We start from the raw sequence: 18,085 nt of genomic DNA on the forward strand, positions 1-18,085 counted from the left end.
ACAGTCGGTTCTATCAGCTACAGAAGACAAGGGTCTTACGTGAACTGATGCAGCCTCACCTGTGTCCAGCCATGGGTCCCAGCCTGGTTCAGTCCCACGTCACCAGACCCCTGCCTCCTGCGTCATCAAGCCTTGGGGTCTGTCCTGATCAGACTCCCACGCTGCTGTCTGCACAGCTCATCCTCCTGTCTACACAGCTCCCCCACCTGCTCCAGCCCTTCACAGACACCTCCTCCCCACCACCTCCGCCCACCCCCACCACTCTGTCACCACCACATTCACAAAGCAGCTCCAGGTCCTCAAACAAACAGGCTTCCTTGCCGTCTGCCCCCCTCAGCCTTTCCAGCTCATCTGCACACCCACTCGGTGTCCAGCGGTGCTGGCTCTGCGGGGTCCTTTCTCACCCCTGTCTGTCTGTACACACTGGTCCCTCTGTCCCAGAGCCAGGGAGCAGTGCCCCAGGACACAGAAGGGAGGTGGAAGACGGGACCTGCCATTCCCACCTACTCCACAAGGGGGCGCCTGTGTCCTCTGTCTTCCCCCAGCCCTCAGTGGGTGGCACTTGACCATTTATGAGTCCCACTGTAGCTCAGTTGGGAAAGAATCTGCCTGCAGTGCAGGAGACCCGGGTTCAGTTCCTGGGTTGGGAAGATCCCCTGAAGAAGAAAATGGCAACCCACTCCAGTATTCTTGCCTGGAAAATCTCATGGACAGAGGAGCCTGGCAGGCTACAGTCCATGGGGTCACAAGAGTCGGACATGACTTAGCCACTAAACCACCACCACCACCTGCCACCCATAAACTATGAATGCAGGAAGGCGCCTCAGCCCAGCGTGCTCTGTCCCAGGAACCCTGTACCTGCTGTGCCTTCTTCCAGGATGTTTCCCCAGTTAGTCTCAGGGCTCCTATGTCTCCACATCTAAGACAGAAGCTGCCCTTGTTTTTCCTTCAGAGCACAGGTCACAGCCCAATAGTGGATTCTCTATGCTTGTTCACTGTGTCCTCTACACGGTGCAGAGTATTCGCTTCTATCTTGACCTGTGGGTGGGTCCTTAGCAGTTAGGACAGTACCTGGCTCCTCAGTAAACCTCTGCTGATTGAATGAATGGAGGTGGGGCCTATGTCTTACTTGTATCGCCTCCACCACAAGATGTGTCTCCTCTTAATAGAGCCCTTATATTGGATTATATGTGGGATTATAAGATTAACACAGCCTTTATACAGGAATAGCTATTATACAACTGGTTGCTGACTCAGTCATTTCTATGGCATGACTTGGAAATCTTTAAAAACTTGGAAAATAGTGCATTTTTCTAGTGATTTGGATTAAAGCATCATTTATGAAAAATTCAAAGCCATAATTGATCTCTTCATTATAATTATTTATATTACCTCATCTGTGATGGGATGTTAGGAAGAAAACATCTTAAAACTTTCGGGTTGGTTCACTTTGGACACAACACCCTGTCAGATTTGATTAGCATCCACTTTTAGGGATTATTGGCAGGCAATTATGAATTAAGGAGAAACAAATTTGTTTTAGTACTAAGTTTGAAAAGGTGTTAGTCAAGAAACTTAGGTATGAAAGAAACTTAGGTATGAATGCTGACTAACACATGTCAAAATGTAAAAATGAATCCTTTTGGACTTAGTGAACGTATGGTATATGTGTTTACTTTCCAGGGTCTTGTTTCTGATCACAGATTCAATGTCCAGAGCGTCCCCTTAAGAGTTTTCTGACCCGAGTCCAAAGCACATGACCGCTCATGGTTAGGGAGGAGTGGAAAAGAAAGCTGACACTTGCTGAGTAGATTGGTGGTTTGATTTCCAGAACATGTGGATGAGTTGTTTGATCTTGTTTTGAGATGAAGAAACTGAGGTTGAGTCACTCATCTCACATCAGGCTCATGAGAGGGCCTGAGCTGCAGCCTGCTGCCTCCAGATGCTCCATCTGACTCACTCACAGGCTGAGCTCTGGCCCAGGTTCCTGAGATTTGCTCTGCAAGGGCCTTGGGCTCCCAGAGTACCTGCTTGGAGCCCTGCCTGTGGTCACCGGGAGCCCAGACCTACTTGCTTCCCTGGATGAGTTGTGGATTTTGTGGGATGACAGTGGGGCTGAGTTCCTAGGGGTCTACATTTGAAATGTAGGAGTAGTTTTTTTGTTTTGTTTGTTTTTTACTGTGAAAACAATTTAAGGTTGAATAGTGAGGGGTGTCTTGACTAAGAGAACTGGTGGGTGCTCTGAGTCACTGGGTGATTTCCACTGTGATTTGGGCCATTCAGATTCTGTTCTATTACTTTCATATGTGGAAAGTGTTCACTCCAAATGAAAGAAGACTTGCTTCCTGAATGGAACTGGGAATGTTGTAGTGACTGATAGAGGCCCCACTAGCATTCATTTTCTATCTAATATTCTTCGGGAATATGTGTCTAGCAAATGCACTCTGGCAAAGATCACCAAGAATCTATTAATTTTTTGTCGTGAATATTTATATCATTAATTATAAATAACCACCTAGAAAGCAAAGAATGCACACATTTTTAAATGACATGGATCCCTCTCCTCCCATTCCCAAATAGCGATAAAATAGTGTTTTAGTTTAGTTAAGTTTTGAGACCTCAGTATTACTCAGTTGTTTTCCTTTATGAAACATGTAAATAATTGTTAATCTGAGTTTTAGAGGAAAAAACTTAGCTGTTTTTGCCTCCTCCAGTAGACTGGTTTTAAGAATTTTTTATAGCACTAGATGCAAATTTGCTGCTGATAAACTTAAGAACCTAGTTGGATTAATTGATTTATGTTTATTTAATTTTTATTATTGATTTGGTATTTAAACTAAAGATCTTTCACTGCTGTGTGGTCTTTGTCGCACTGTTTTAAAAATATAGGTTTTCAGTTTGAGGCACTCCATTAATGTGCTTTTGCTATCTGTACCTTTTACATTTGTAGGTGTGTTCATCAGGTCTTGAAGGAGAAGATCACAATCTTAGTCACTCATCAGCTGCAGCACCTAAAAGATGCAAGTCAGATTTTGGTATTGAACGATGTAAGTAATTTCTAGAAATCCGTGGAATTGCGAGCACTCAGGTGTGTTGAAGGGGAGACCTCCCCGCGGGTCACTCTCTTTGGGTTCATGGTAAATGCCCTCTTCTCCCTCAGTTTTTTGCCCCCTTCTTCTCAGAGCTGGTGTTCATACCTTGGAGGATGAACCTAAAGCCCTGTAGAAATGTCACTATTACACTCTAAGCCACATAAACCCTAAAGTGTATAAAAGTGCAACCACAGGGTTATTGAATCATCACTTTTCTAATGAAATTTGTTAAGGATAATGTTGCAAATTTATTTAGAACTTTTTACTTTCCTCTTCCATGACTTAAGTCAAAGTGTATCACTTAGAAATTAGAGACTCTAAGATCTGTTGGTATCCAGGTGATTGTCATACACGGTTTGCAGAAAGAGCATCTTCCATTAACACCAGAAGCGAGGTTGGGTATCCGAGCACCCGGGTCAGAGATGCCCTCTCTGCTGGTGTCCCCAGTTGCTGGTCTCCCTGCCCAGGTCTCTATGTGCCTGATACGTGTGGGAGCCTGTGTAGCAGGAGGACAAGGCCCTGCCCTCACGGGGCTCCTGTTCTTATGGGGAGGATGTGACACAGAGAGGTGGCTGACATCCTGGCTGCCTCCCTGAGGAGCTGCTGCCTCACGGGGTCTGAGTGACATGAAGGTGGCGGCCACGCAGTCACCAGGGGGAGGGGGTCTGAGGCAGGGGGTCCTAAGGAAGGAGCTGACCTGGCAGGTTGGAGGAACGGCAGGAAGCCCAGCGTGTCTGAGGAGAGTGAGCAGGGGACGGGAGGGAGCTGGTCTCCGAGCAGTGGGCAGGGGACTGAAGTGGGATGGGAGCCTTGGACTGTCCAGAGCAGAGGAGGGATGTGGTCTGATGTGGGAGTTAAGAGAGTCCTCTAAGGTCACTGGAGGGGCGACAGAAGGAGCAGTTAGGAGTCTTATAAAGCTGAGGAGACAGAAGTGTGGGCTCAGGCTAGAGATTCAGTTTCTAGAGCTGCCGTATCACAGCACCGCAAGCCGGGTGATAGCAGGAGTTTATCGTCTCCCTGTTCTGGAGAATTCGAGTCCCAAATCCAGGTGCTGGCAGGGCCGGCTCTCCCTGGAGGCTCCAGGGGAGAGTCCTTCCCTCCAGCCTCTGGTGCTCATGGGCCTTCCTTGGGTTCCTTGGCTTCCAGCTGCAACGCTGTGGTCTCTGGCTCTGACCGCTGTCCCTGTGTCATTCTGGGTCTCTTCTATTCTCATAGTGACATTGGCCTTACTGGCTTTAGGGTCACCCTGCTCCAGTGTGACCTCATCTTAACTCGGTTACATCTGCAAAGACCCTGAATCCAAATAAGGTCATGTTCACAGGTGTCATGTTTGAGCACATCTTTTTGAGGAGGGGCACCATCCAGTCCACAACTCCTAGCATGGTTGATGGTGGGGTGGAGAGTAGTGAGAAGTGTTCAGACTTGGTGGTCGTTCGATGCTTCACTCCTTGGCATTTTTACTTCTGGGTCTCATCATCTCTGTCGTTAACCCCTGACTGCTCCACAGGCCCTTGGTCAGATTCATGACTTCTGAAAAGAATCTCTGCTCCAAGAAAGATTATTAAGATACAGAACCCCTGCCTCTCTAGAAGCAGTTCCATGTGTCAGCCCTTCTTCACTCCTCTAGGAATGAGGGGAGGCTGAGGTTTCTCAAGCTCGAGAGCAGTTGATTTCATGTGCAGAGGGGGTGATTCTAGTGTGTAAACTCCAGTGTTCATAGTGTTATGAGCACAGAATCAGTGGGCAGGAGTATAACCTATTTTGCCCATCTCTAGATGTTTTGGGGTCCCCTTATTGCTCCTTTTGAGGACATGACCCCCAGTTTTAGTACTAAGAAAACAACTATTTGGCCATGGGTGAGCACCCCTGCCTGAGTTGGGGACCATCCTCACTGTCGGGTCCCTGTCTTCAGAGCAGATGGCTATCCCTTCATTCCCCCGGAATTGTCAGTGCTTGACTGTTGAGTGAAATTGCTGTCTTTGTACCACCAGTCATTCATCGTGCATATTACAGATTTGATGTGGTGAGTGGTGATTTCATTAAAGAGGTGTGTGAATTTTGCCTCCCAAGTGGAACAAGACATAATATATCCTGCATAATTTTCTAGTTCTGTAATATCTGATGGTACCTAGATGCTTCCCTGAGTTTCTCCCAGTGGACCCCCTCAGGGGAGAGGGTGAGAGGGGTCCCAGTGAGGGTCCTGGGCCAGCTCCCTCCACCTGAGCTGCCTCAACCAGAGCTGCTCTCATGAGTTTTGCATCCTGAGATTTTTTTTTTTCCCTGATGTTTTATTTGCTACTAAGGGAATCAGCTGAGTCTGGTTTCATGGGGTCAGAAGATAGGGAAACATCTGCACATTATTTTGTGTGACTTTGGAAGGGAGGGAAACTGTGCAGGGATGTGTCACATGTGTTCAAAGAAAATGATTTGATTGGCTGTAGCTTAAGCAGATGCCTGTTTTTGAGCCTGGTTGGCTGCTTGTGGTTGGTTGTTCCTAAGTTTTTTCTTGGATCTGAGTGCATTGATTCTGGCTCAGGTTTTGGTTTGTGGGCACAGACTGCCAAGGCTTTAGAGCCACCTCAGCCCCATGGCCTCCTTATATAATTACTTTATCAGGTGGAATATTGAATTTTCAGTTGGGAACTTGCTGAGTATGTGGGGGCAGGTGTAGAGACCATGGAGATGCCTCTCATGGGTTTTCTGTCCGGGGCTGGTTCCTATTATCCCAGCCGGGCACGTGACAGTGTGACAGTGACAGTGGTCAGTGAAGATTAATGAGAGACTCTCACCCACGTGCAGATGTGCTGGGCCCCACCTCTGGGTTAAGTTTAAATTTCTTTCCTGGAATTGTCACATGAGACTTCTCTCAATCCCCATGTTGTCTAAGAAGACTGTGCTGATTCTCCCATCAACCTCTGTACTTCTTTCCGTCCCCAGGTGCCCAGGGTAGTCATGTCAATGGCCTCCATTTTTGACACATGAGCACACATTTCTTTCATTTGCCTCAGTACCTACCATAGGGACAGGATTTGGCAGAGAATGCAATGCTCAGTTCTGTACTGAATTGACTGAAGTAGGTTTCTCAACGAGAATTCTAGACCAAGGATCATTTTTTTTTTCAAAAATCATAATTTAAAACCAGATAACTTTTCTTGATTAGTATTTAGGTTGGTTTAATATTATCAAATATAAATTAATTCCTCTCAACTTTTGAATTTTAGGGCAAAATGGTGGAAAGAGGAACTTACTCTGAGTTCCTGAAATCTGGGGTAGATATTTTTTCCCTTTTTGAGAAGGGGAATGAGCAGTCTGAACCATCTCCAGTCCCAGGAGCTCCCACTGCGATCTCTGAGTCTTTGGTTCAGTCTCTCCAGTCTCCCAGACCCTCATTGAAAGATGCGGCTCCAGAGGACCAAGAAGTGAGTTTCTCATCCTGCAGTGTGCCCGGGTCTGTCTGCTCTTGGTGGTCTCAGGGACCTTCAGTCTGCTCTGCTCATGACATCTTCATTTGTCCCAAAGTAGACCCTAAGTTCCCAAAGTGTTGTTCCATGGAATTGGTAGAGTTAGAAGAGCATGAGGGGAGCAAGTCTGCTTGGGGTTCCCCTTTGGGTGTAGCGTGGACAATCTTATGGAAACCAGAAGTGGTTGTACTGCTATGAATTTCTGGGTTTATGTGACTCACACTGATGGAGAACTCATCAGTTCACCGTAGTTACATCCTATTCATGCTGGTGGCCCCTGGCTTCCCTTATGCATCCAGAGGCTTACTGTGAAGACCCCCTTAGACTGAGTCCTGCTGTTGCCACATTAAATCAACTACTTTTCCTATGTGTTGGAATACTCTAGCACTGCCTGTGACTGATGGCATTATTTTGCCTCAGTGTCAGATGGTTTGTGATAGGCCAGAGGTAATGTGTGCAAAGGACCTGAAGGTACACACTTCAGTGTTAGTGCCTATCCTCCTTTCTTACCCTTCAAGACTGAGAACCATATCTTATCAACCTTGAATCCCAGTGGCCAGGATAGAAGCAAGGACATCCTAACCTTCTGTGACTCTATAATGCATTCTAAGTCTCCCAGACAGAAATGTTGAAATGCACTAGATCTCCCTTAACAGCATATTCCCTTGATAGCCAAACCCTCAATATCCAAGCCTAGGAGCCTGGAATGACTCTGATAAGTATTCGGATTATCTGTTCACTTTCTAAACTCAGGAATCACTCTCTGAAACTTAGGAACCAAATAGATTCAGATCATATGCTTGCAACGTGCTGTCCAAACTCATATTACTCCAACTCTCTCTGTGAACTCAGTTTACTGAATTTGGCTAGTATTTTGAGCCTCAAGTATGTTTCATGTTTCTATCCTTGAATGACAGAGTCATCTAGAGGGATACATTATCTCCATATCATTTTGTGTGTTATTTTAGAGCAAGCTTCTGCATTTATACATTAATTGATTTTGTTGTGTCAGTCATGATCTATTTTAAGCAAAGCCACCCAACCGTTAATAACCTTTGATTATTTCTCATAGATTCCTACGAGGGGGATGGCTGGGTCCAGGGGTAAAAGCATATGTGATTTGGCCAGATATTCCCACACCCTTCTCCATAGGAGATGGACCATACTGCACTCCTAACAGTGTATGCCATGTCTCTGTTTCCCAAAGCTTGTGGTGGAGGACATTGTTGAACTCTTGGAATTTGGGGTTCATTATTTAAAATTTCATCTCTCACTGCCATTTTTCCCCTTCCAGACTGAGAATATACAGTTTACACTACCTCTAGAGGACTACTTGGAAGGAAAAGTTGGTTTTAAGACCTATAAGAATTACTTCACAGCTGGTGCTGACTGGCTTGTCATCATCTTCCTTATTCTAGTAAACATCGCGGCTCAGGTACATAAGGGAGTTTATTTTGGTTTGCGCACTCAGTTTTATATTTACATACTACTTATACTGTATTTTAGAATTATTTTTAAATATGTGTATTAAGAGATTTATCTCAAAAACTTGGCTCATGCAATGGTGGGATCTAGCTTGGTGAATGTAAAATCAGCAAGGCAGGCCTGAAGGCTGGATCCTCAGTCAGGAGCTGACCCTGCTGTTTTGAGGCAGAATTTCTTCCTCCTCCAGGAAATCTCAGGTTTTGCTCTTCAGGCCTTTGTCTGACTGGACAAGGCCACTGCAGTGTGGGGTGTGATCTCCTCTACTGAAGTTCTTATGCTGGATGAAACATCATCCACAAAATACCTTCATGGCAACATCTGGATGGGTGTTTGGTTGAATCACTGGAGACTGGCCCAGTCAAGCTGACACCCAGGACTGACCATCACTGTACTTGTCAAGCTTTTGCTTTGAAAAGTCCCAACATTTGTACTGTTATTACTGCCTCTTGCAATCCACTTGAATTTACATTGAAGTACATTATATTTGGGGAGCAAAGTCTTCTAGGGAAAAGGGGATTTCTTTTAAAGATATTAACTTGTAAGATGCCCTCCCCTGACCTGTGGTCATCTGGGGTGTGGGGTTTAGTGCAGACCTGAGCCAGAAGGACCATCTCCGTGTTCTGGAGCCTTTCTGTCCCCAGACTGGTGAGCAGGGTGTGAGGCTTAGTGGTGTCAGTGTGTGAGTGACTGTTGTTTCCTGCTCCAGGTTGCCTACGTCCTGCAGGATTGGTGGCTTGCATTCTGGTGAGTGATTCCTGGTCTGACCCAAAGGGCTGTGAAATCTACACAAAGCCTCACTTTCCCACAGAGTCAGGGGGAGAGATGGGGCTAGATCAGCCTCCTCTTCTGACCCTCACGTAGGTTCCCTGAAGAAAAATGAAAGTTCCTGCGGGTGGTGTGTGATCCCCCTGTGGTCTCTCCCCATGTCCCTCCCTTCAGCAGCTTCTTCACAATTTTTTTTTTTTTTTGGAACTTTTAATATTGTATTGGGCTATGGCAAATCAACAATATTGTGATAGCTTCATTTGAGCAGCGAAGAAATGCAGCCATACATATACGCGTTTCCATTCTCCTCCAAACTTCCCTTCCATCCAGGCTGCCATATAATGTTGTGCAGAGTTCTATGTGCTATAAAATAAGCCCTTGTTGGTTACCTGTTTTATTTATAGCAGTATGTGCATGACCATACAAACTCTCTAACACTCCTTCCCCTCGGCAACTAAGAGTTTATTTTCTAAGTCTGTCTTCACAGATAATTTTGAAAACTGAAAATTGTGATTCAAATTTTTAGAGGGAGACATACACAGGGCCTCGTGGGCTGGGAAACACTTTCCAGCATAAAATACATTTCCTGAATTGAGGTAATTTTTTGTGATATTTGTGTAAATTCTATGTGTATCTATAGTGTAATATTTTAAATTTCCTGTTCCATAGGGCGAATGTACAAAGTGACCTGTATTCTGGGGCATTACTAAAAGAAGATGAAGCTGTAGTGTTAGTTCTGAACTGGTACTTAGGAGTTTATTCAGGTAAAGTTGAGTCATCTGCTTTATAGTTCCAGAGTTTAAGGTGTATATTACAATGAGTCTGTGTGAGCAGTGAGGGCTTCCAGAGTAATTCAGTAATGTCTTAACAAATGAAGGGTCTGAATCACATTTACTCTGTGAATTAATCAGAATAATTATTTTAAAGATCTACCAAAAGAAAAGAGGTTGAATGAAGACTCTTAATTTGCTCCATACTGGATTTTGGTAGTGATTTTGGTAGTTAAACCAGGAGTGGATATTGAGAAAATCAGCCACTAGAAGTATGTAGGTATTGTCTATTCTAATAGTTGCTTTTGCTAAATCTTATATCCTTATAAGAATGGGCAAGGGGATTAGAAATGTATCCCCACCCTGTGGTTCAGTTATTCCAATTCTGTCTGAATAAACCCTGGCTTTTATTGATCCTGGATGAAATCCTTTGTCAGCATGAGCCACAAATAAAGACATTATTCCTTCCCAGGTATTCAAAGCTCCGCTTTACCACACTGCTCACCTCCTGAGATTCACTAATAAACTTGAGAAGCTAAGCAGGGGAAATCAATGTCTGGAATTAGGATTCTTTCTCTTTCTTAATCTGAGATTACAGTACTGCCTCCTCCCCAACTGTGGGATTGATTTAAAATTTGGCTTGCCAGGCTAATATTAACATGACTCTCTCTATTGACAAGTGTATTTAGAATATATATAGCATAGCATTATATAGTATTTAAAGGATGTCTTTAACAAAAATTTTAAATGCCTTCTTTATCCATTCATCTGTTGATGGACATTTAGGTGGCTTCCATGTCCTAGCTTTTGTAAATAGTGTTGCTGTAAACACTGGGGCGCGTGTGTCTTTTTGAATTATGGTTTCCTCAAGGTGTATGCGCAGTAGTGGGATTGCTGAGTCATATGGTAATTCTATTTTCAATTTTTTAAGGAACTTTCAAACTGTTCTCCATAGTGACTGTATCAATTTACATTCCTACTGCAAGAAGGTTCCCTTTTCTCCTCACCTTCTCTAGCATTTATTGTTTGTATATTTTTTATGGTGGCCATTCTGACTGGTAGTTTTGATCTGCATTTCTCTAATAATGATATTGAGCATCTTTTCATGTGCCTCTTGGCTATGTGTATGTCTTCTTTGGAGAAAGGTCTATATAGGTCTTCTGCTCATTCTTTGATTTTTTTTTTTTTTAATTAAGCTGCATGAGCTGTTTGTATATTTTGAAGATTAATCCCTGGTCAGTTATAATTATTTTCTCCTATTCTCAGGGCTGTCTTTTCATCTCATTTATGGTACATATATACACTGGGCTGGGGAAGAAGGGCTTCCCAGGTAGCTCAAATGGTAAAGAATCTGCCTGCAATGAGGGAAACCTGGATTTGATCCCTGAGTTGGGAAGACCCCTGGATAAGAGCATGGTAACCCACTCCAGTATTTATGCTTGGAGAATTCCATAGACAGAGGAGCCTGGCAGGCTACAGTCCATGGGGTTGCAAAGAATCAGACGTGACTAAGCAGCTAACACACATATACATTGGAATATTACTCATCCATAGAAAGGAATGAAATGGATAGACATAGAGTCTGTCATACAAAATAAAGTAAGTCAGAAAGAGAAAAAAAAAAAAAAACTTGTGTTAATGCATATATATATGAAATCTAGCCTCTTCATAGATCACTGCCTTATCATGGTGAAGGGGCTTGTATAACTCAATGGAGCTATGATCTGTGCCATGTAGGGCCACCTCAGACTGACGGGTCATATTCGAGAGTTCTGATAAAATGTGATCCATTGGAGGAGGGAGTGGCAAACCCCCCCCCCCCCCCCCCAGTGTACTAGCCATGAGAAAAACCCAGGAACTGCATATGACACCAAAAGATTAGCCCCCCAGGTCAGAAGGTGTCCAATATGCTACTGGTAAAGAGCAGAAGACAACTACTAATAGCTCCAGACAGGATGAAGTGGCCGGGCCAAAGTGGAAACGCGTTCAGTTGTGGATGTGTCTGGTGGTGAAAGTAAAATCTGATGCTGTAAGAACAGTATTGCATTTTAGTTGATACGATATTTTTCAACCAAAGTACGTGAGACAGCAAAAGAGACACAGATGACTGTGTAAGAGACTGTTTATAGAACAGTCTTTTGGACTCTGTGGGAGAGGGCGAGGGTGGGACGATTTGGGAGAATGGCATTGAAACATGTATAATATCATATATGAAATGAATCGCCAGTCCAGGTTGGATGCAGGATACTGGATGCTTGGGGCTGGTGCACTGAGACGACCCAGAAGGATGGTACGGGGAGGGAGAAGGGAGGGGGGTCCAGGATGGGGAACACATCTATACCTGTGGCGGATTCATGCTGATGTATGGCAAAACCAAGACAATATTGTAAAGTAATTAACCTCCAATTAAAATAAATAAATTTACATTTAAAAAATAAAGAAAATAATTAAAAAATAACAGTATTGCGTAGGAACCTTGAATGTTAGGTCCAATATTTTAAAAAATAATAAAAATAATTTAAAGAAAGAACAGTATTGCATAGGAACCTTGATGTTAGGTCCATGAATCAAGGTAAATTGGATGTGGTCAAGCAGGAGACGGTAAAAGTAAACATCATCTTAGGAATCAGTGAACTAAAATGGACAGGAATGGGTGAATTTAATTCAGATGACCATTATATCTACTACTGTGGGCAAGAATTGCTTAGAAGAAATGGAATAGCCCTCATAATCAACAAGAGTCCAAAATGCAGTTCTTGGGTGCAACCTTAAAAATAACAGAATGATCTTGGTTCATTTCCAAGGCAATCCATTCAGCATCTCAGTAATGCAAGTCTATGTCCCAACCACTGATGCCAAAGAAGCTGAAGTTGACCAGTTCCTTGAAACCTAGAAGACTTCCTAGAACTAAATGCAGAGTTCCAGAGATGAGCAAGGAGAGACCAGAAGGCCTTCATCAATGGACAGTACAAAGAAATAGAGGAAAACAACAGAAACAGTAAGGCTAGAGATCTCTTCAAGAAAATTGGAAATATCAAGGGAACATTTTCATCCAAAGATGGGCACAATATAAAACAGAAATAGTAAAGACCTAATTAAAGCAGAAAAGATCAAGAAGAGATGGAAAGAATACACAGAACTATACAATAAAGGTCTTAATGATCTGGATAACCATGATGATGTAGCCTGTCACTCAGAGCCAGACATTCTGGAGTGTGATGTCAAGTGAGTCTTAGGAAGCATTGCTGCCTATAAATCTAGCGGAGGTGATGGAATTCCAGTAGAGCTATTTAAAATTCTAAAAGATTTAAAATAATGCACTCAATATATCAGCAAAAACCCAGCAGTGGCCACAGGACTGGAAAAGATCAATCCTTATCCCAGGTTCCAAGAAGGGCAATACTAAAGAATGTTCAGTCCACCAGACAATTGCACTCATGCTAGTAACATTATGCTCAAAATCATTCAAGTTAGTTTTCATCATTATGTGAACTGAGAACTTCCAGATGTTCAACCTGCATTTAGAAAAGGCAGAGGAACCAGAGATAACTGTCAACATTTTCTGGATCATAGAGAAAGCAAGGGAATTCTAGAACAACATGTACCTCTGTTTCATTGGCTAAGGTAAAGCCTTTGACTGTGTGGATCATAACAAACTGTGGAAAACTCTTAAAGAGATGGGAATATCAGACCATCTTAACCTGCCTCCTGAGAAACCTGTATGCAGGTCAAGAAGCAACCATTAGAACCCTGTATGGGCCAACTGATTGGTTCAGGATTGAGACAGGTGTACGACTAGGCTGTTTATTGTCACCCGGTTTATTTAACTTATACACAGAGCACATCATGTGAAATGCTGGGCTGGATGGGTTACAAGCTGGAGTCAAGATTGCTGGAGAGTATCAACCTCAGATATGTGGATGATACCACTCGAATGGCAGAAAGCAAAAAGGAACTAAAGAGCCTCTTGATGAGGGTTATGAAGAGGGGTGAAAAAGCCAACATAAAATTGAATATTAAAGAAACTAAGATCATGGCATCCAAGTCCCATCACTTCATGGCAAACAGAAGGGCAAAATCTGGGAGCAGTGATAGATTTCCTCTTCCTGAGCTCTAAAATCGCTGCAGATGGTGACTGCAGCCATGAAATTAGAAGACGATTGCTTCTTGGCAAGAAAGTTATGACAAACCTAGATAGTGTGCTAAAAAGCAGACATCAGTTTGCCGACAAAGTTCCATATACTCAAGGCTATGGTCTTTCCAGTAGTCATGTAAGGATGTAAGAGCTGGGCTATAAAGAAACCTGAGCACCAAAGAATTGATGCTTTCAAACTATGGTGCTGGAGAAGACTCTTGAGCATCCCTTGGACAGTAGGGAGATCAAACCAATCAGTCTTTAAGGAAATCACCCCTGAATACTCATTGGGAGGACTGATGCTGAAGCTGAAGCTGAAGCTCCAATACTTTGGCCTCCTGATGCAAACAGCTGACTCACTGGAAAAGACCCTGATGCTGGGAAAGGCTGAAGGCAGAAGGAGAAGAGGGTGACAGAGGATGAGATGGTTGGATGGCACCACTGATTCATCAACTTGGGCAAATTCGGGGAGATGATGAGGGACAGGGAAGCCTGGCATGCTACAGTCCATGGGGTTGTGAAGAGTTGGATACAACTTGGCGACTGAGCGACAACAACATGGAATCTAGAAAAATGGTACAGATGAACCTCTTTGCAGGGGATGAATAGAGTCACAGATATAGAGAACAGATGTTTGGACTCAGAGTGCGAGTGGGATAGTGAGGGAGATGAATTGGGAGATTTGGATTGACATATGTACACTACCATGTGTAAAACAGATAGCTAGTGGGAAGCCGCTATATAGCACAGGGTGCTCAGCTCATGCTCTGCGATGACCTAGAGGGGAGGGATGGGGGAAGGGAGGTCCAAGAGGGAGGGGATATATGTATTCATATAGCTGATTTGCTTTGTTGAACAGCAGAAACTAACACAACATCATAAAGCAACTATACCCCAATAATTTTTTCAATTAAGTAAAAATTTAAATATCCTCAAAGGAAATGCTCGCACAAGCTTTCTACAATGAGTAAGTTATGTAAAAATCCTCTCATTGAAATTTGGTATTTATTTTATCGATCATTTGATAAGAAACTTGAATCTTCCAGCTGTTTACTTTCTGAATTGGTGGGCAATGAGAGTTTAAAGAAAAAGGAAGGGATTCTGTTACACGTTCATATAGGATGGTGGGCTAAGGCAAAGGCCTATTGATGGAATTCAGAAATTTAAGCAGCTTTCAGAATTTAAATAACACTGATGTGGCAGCTGAATGGAAAAACATACTTGATGGAATATATATTGCTAAAGTTATCCCCTCTCTATATCACATTGTGAGTTGAAGAGATGTTTGGAGGGCTCTTTTAATTTTTATATGCATAGTATTCATTTATTTCATGATAAGACATAAATTTAAATGATTATAGTTATTTACAAATGCTTTTGGGTTCTATAAAATTGTAAGAGATTAGATTATCTTGTTTAGATTATCTCATGTCAAAATATATTTTGTAGTTTCTTACAGTTCAATTATTTAATAGATTATCCACTTGCAACTTAGCATGGTCTTTTCATACTCTTTATAGTTACTTGGGAATAGAAGTAGTTACTTTATTTTTAATATTTTAATTTTTATTAATTTTTATTATAGTTGCTTTCCAATGTTGTGTTAGTTTCTGTTTTACAGCCAAGTGAACTAGTTGAACATGTATCTTCTCTTTGGATTTCCTTCCCATTTAGGTTGCCACAGAGCATTAAATAGAGTTCCCTGTGCTACACAGTAGGTTCTTAAAAAGTTATTTTACATGGAAGTAAATTTCCTTCTAAATTACAAGGAAATGATAGATCATTTCTTCTTTTAATTCATGGGCTGATAGCAAAGCGTTGGAGAAGGGAATGTCAACCCACTCCAGTTTTCTCGCCTGGAGAATTCCATGGATAGAGAATTGCCTGGAGAATTCCATGCATAGAGAAACCTGGGGTCTACAGTCCATGGGCTTGCAAAGAGTATGACACAACTGAGCACCTAACATGTTCACTTTTACTAAAGCATACCTTACTTTTAGATTATGGGACATGTTGTAAATAATGAGATTTGAAATGTGGAGAAAGGAAGATCAGCTACTTGTATAATTATCTTTCTTTTAAGTTTTATTAGAACTTATAATTGAATTAGGCAAGCCCAGAATGAAGCTGCAGATTACACAACTTTTCCCCCATGGTGTTTCTGTTTAGTGAGAGGAAAACAAGTGATTTTTATAAATGTAATTTTTGAAAGCACTAAACTCTTACAGAATCTACTTTATATATATATATATATATATATATATATATAATGTTTTTAAATTCCGTATTCTATATATGTAAATATCTATAAAAATTGTATTTATAGAATGAAATACGCAGTATCTTTTTAAACTGCCTGCTGTGTCTTAGCATGATTGAGGATAAGACGCAGATCTTGTGCTGAGTGATATTTCTTTATTTCAGGGTTAACTGTGTCTACTGTCCTTTTTGGCATCACACGGTCTCTGTTGATATTCTACATCCTTGTTAATTCTTCACGAACTTTGCACAACAAAATGTTGGAGACCATTTTAAGAGCTCCAGTATTGTTCTTCCATAGAAATCCAATAGGTAAGTCAGACACTCAAGTTTCTTAGTGAATATGTCTTGTTAACACATTTAGTGCCTGATTACATTTTCATATTTGAAAATGGAAGAGATGCTTGGAAGAAAATCACTGTGTATGTTTATTCATTTTCTACAAAAAGCATCATTGGTAATTTTTCCTACCAGAGAAAATGTGAATATAGGAGCATATAAGCTTTTATTCCAATTTACTCATATCTGTAAAAATACATGAATGTTTACTTTACAGGGTGATTTAGGAGTCCATTTGATATGTGGCATATGAAACATCCAACCGATGATTAAAACATGTTGAAATGTTTTTTACTAGTTCTTGAAACATTGGCTGTGTTACATAGTGTTAAGCTAACTAGGAAAGACCTTCTTCCAGGAACATCTCTACAGAAGACAGGCTGTGTGTTTCTCTCTTTCATTGCCCATCCATTTTTGGGACCACAGAGCTCTGATATGTGCTCATATTTTGAGTTTTACCTAAATGGTAATGTAAGATTAATTAAAATACAAGATCAGTGAAATGTAAACATCCTCTTTAATAAAATGAACTCTAGTTTTACAATGGACTTGTGGTTACATTAAAGATGTCTTATGGTATGTAGCAGGTAGATCTACAGTATTAAGTAAGAATATCCCTGAAGGTTTCCCAGTGGCTACTTCCTCCACCCTGAGGCCTTCGATCAGTCTTGCTTTGTTTGGAAGGTAGTCTCCTGACCTGGATTCCTATGAAGAATTAGTTAATCAGAGTACATGCCCACTCTGTTCATTTGTTTGACTTGTGCTGAGGCCCAGGGTGGCTTTGTTTTTGCAGGTGATGATTGAAAAGGCCTGTTGAGGCAGGGATGTGACTGGAGGGAGGAAAGCAGTAGCCTTGGCCAGGCCACCAACTAGCTGTGTGATCAAGACTACTTTGTGGCCAAAGTATTGGAGTTTTGGCTTCAGCATCAGTCCTTCCTGAATATTCAGAACTGATTTTCTTTAGGATGGACTTGTTAGATCTCCTTGCAGTCCAAGGGACTCTCAGGAGTCTTCTCCAACACCACAGTTCAAAAGCATCAATTCTTCAGTGCTTAGCTTTCTTTATAGTCCAACTTTCACATCCATACATGACTACTGGAAAAACCATAGCTTTGACGAGATGGAACTTTGTTGGCAAAGTGATGTCTCTGCTTTTTAATATGCTGTCTAGATTGGTCATAGCTTTTCTTCCAAGGAGGAAGCATCTTTTAATTTCATGGCTGCAGTCACCATCTGAAGTGAATTTGGAGCCCCCCAAAATAGGCTGTCACTGTTTCCATTGTTTCCCCATCTATTTGCCATGAAGTGGTGGGACCAGATGCCATGATCTTAGTTTTCTGAATTGAGTTTTAAGCCAACTTTTTAAACACATGTTCTTTAGTTCAGGCATTACGAGGAGCACAGGATGGTAAACTGCAGAGGCACCTACAGATTTCATCTTATTATGAAGCTGGAGTGAGAAAGTGATTGGAAGTGTCTTTGCTATTATGTCTATGATGTTGCTCTACTTTACCTGTTAATATGAAAACTACCGTTGTAATTTTGGGAGCATCGAGTGGGACTGAGTTTGTGACCATTGTTAACCAGGCTCTTGATGACCTGTAGGCATCTCCAGATGCCGATTTATTATTCAAGAATTTGGAACCAAGTTTAAATCTTTAAGGTCACTAATCCTAGAGCAGCAGGCATGCACATTGTGTATCTTGTCTTCCCCTCCTGTATCTATCATCAGAACTTCATTGCTTCAAGAAAATAGAAGCCCAAATAAGTACTGCAAAG

At 42.1% G+C, this 18,085-nt stretch overlaps 1 protein-coding gene across 1 annotated transcript in view; it reads left to right on the top strand.

Moving 5' to 3' along the window:
- LOC138089048 (ATP-binding cassette sub-family C member 4-like) overlaps positions 1-18,085 on the top strand; it is a 159,708-nt gene that overhangs the window by 58,707 nt on the left and 82,916 nt on the right. Inside the window, exons 14-19 of the mRNA XM_068984371.1 lie at positions 2,951-3,047; positions 6,314-6,511; positions 7,848-7,988; positions 8,745-8,782; positions 9,473-9,567; positions 16,133-16,279. Coding sequence (XP_068840472.1) covers positions 2,951-3,047; positions 6,314-6,511; positions 7,848-7,988; positions 8,745-8,782; positions 9,473-9,567; positions 16,133-16,279 — 716 coding nt within the window. The remainder of the gene's footprint in view (positions 1-2,950; positions 3,048-6,313; positions 6,512-7,847; positions 7,989-8,744; positions 8,783-9,472; positions 9,568-16,132; positions 16,280-18,085) is intronic.

Source organism: Capricornis sumatraensis, chromosome 12 (assembly GCF_032405125.1).
Source record: "Capricornis sumatraensis isolate serow.1 chromosome 12, serow.2, whole genome shotgun sequence".
NCBI lineage: Eukaryota > Metazoa > Chordata > Mammalia > Artiodactyla > Bovidae > Capricornis > Capricornis sumatraensis.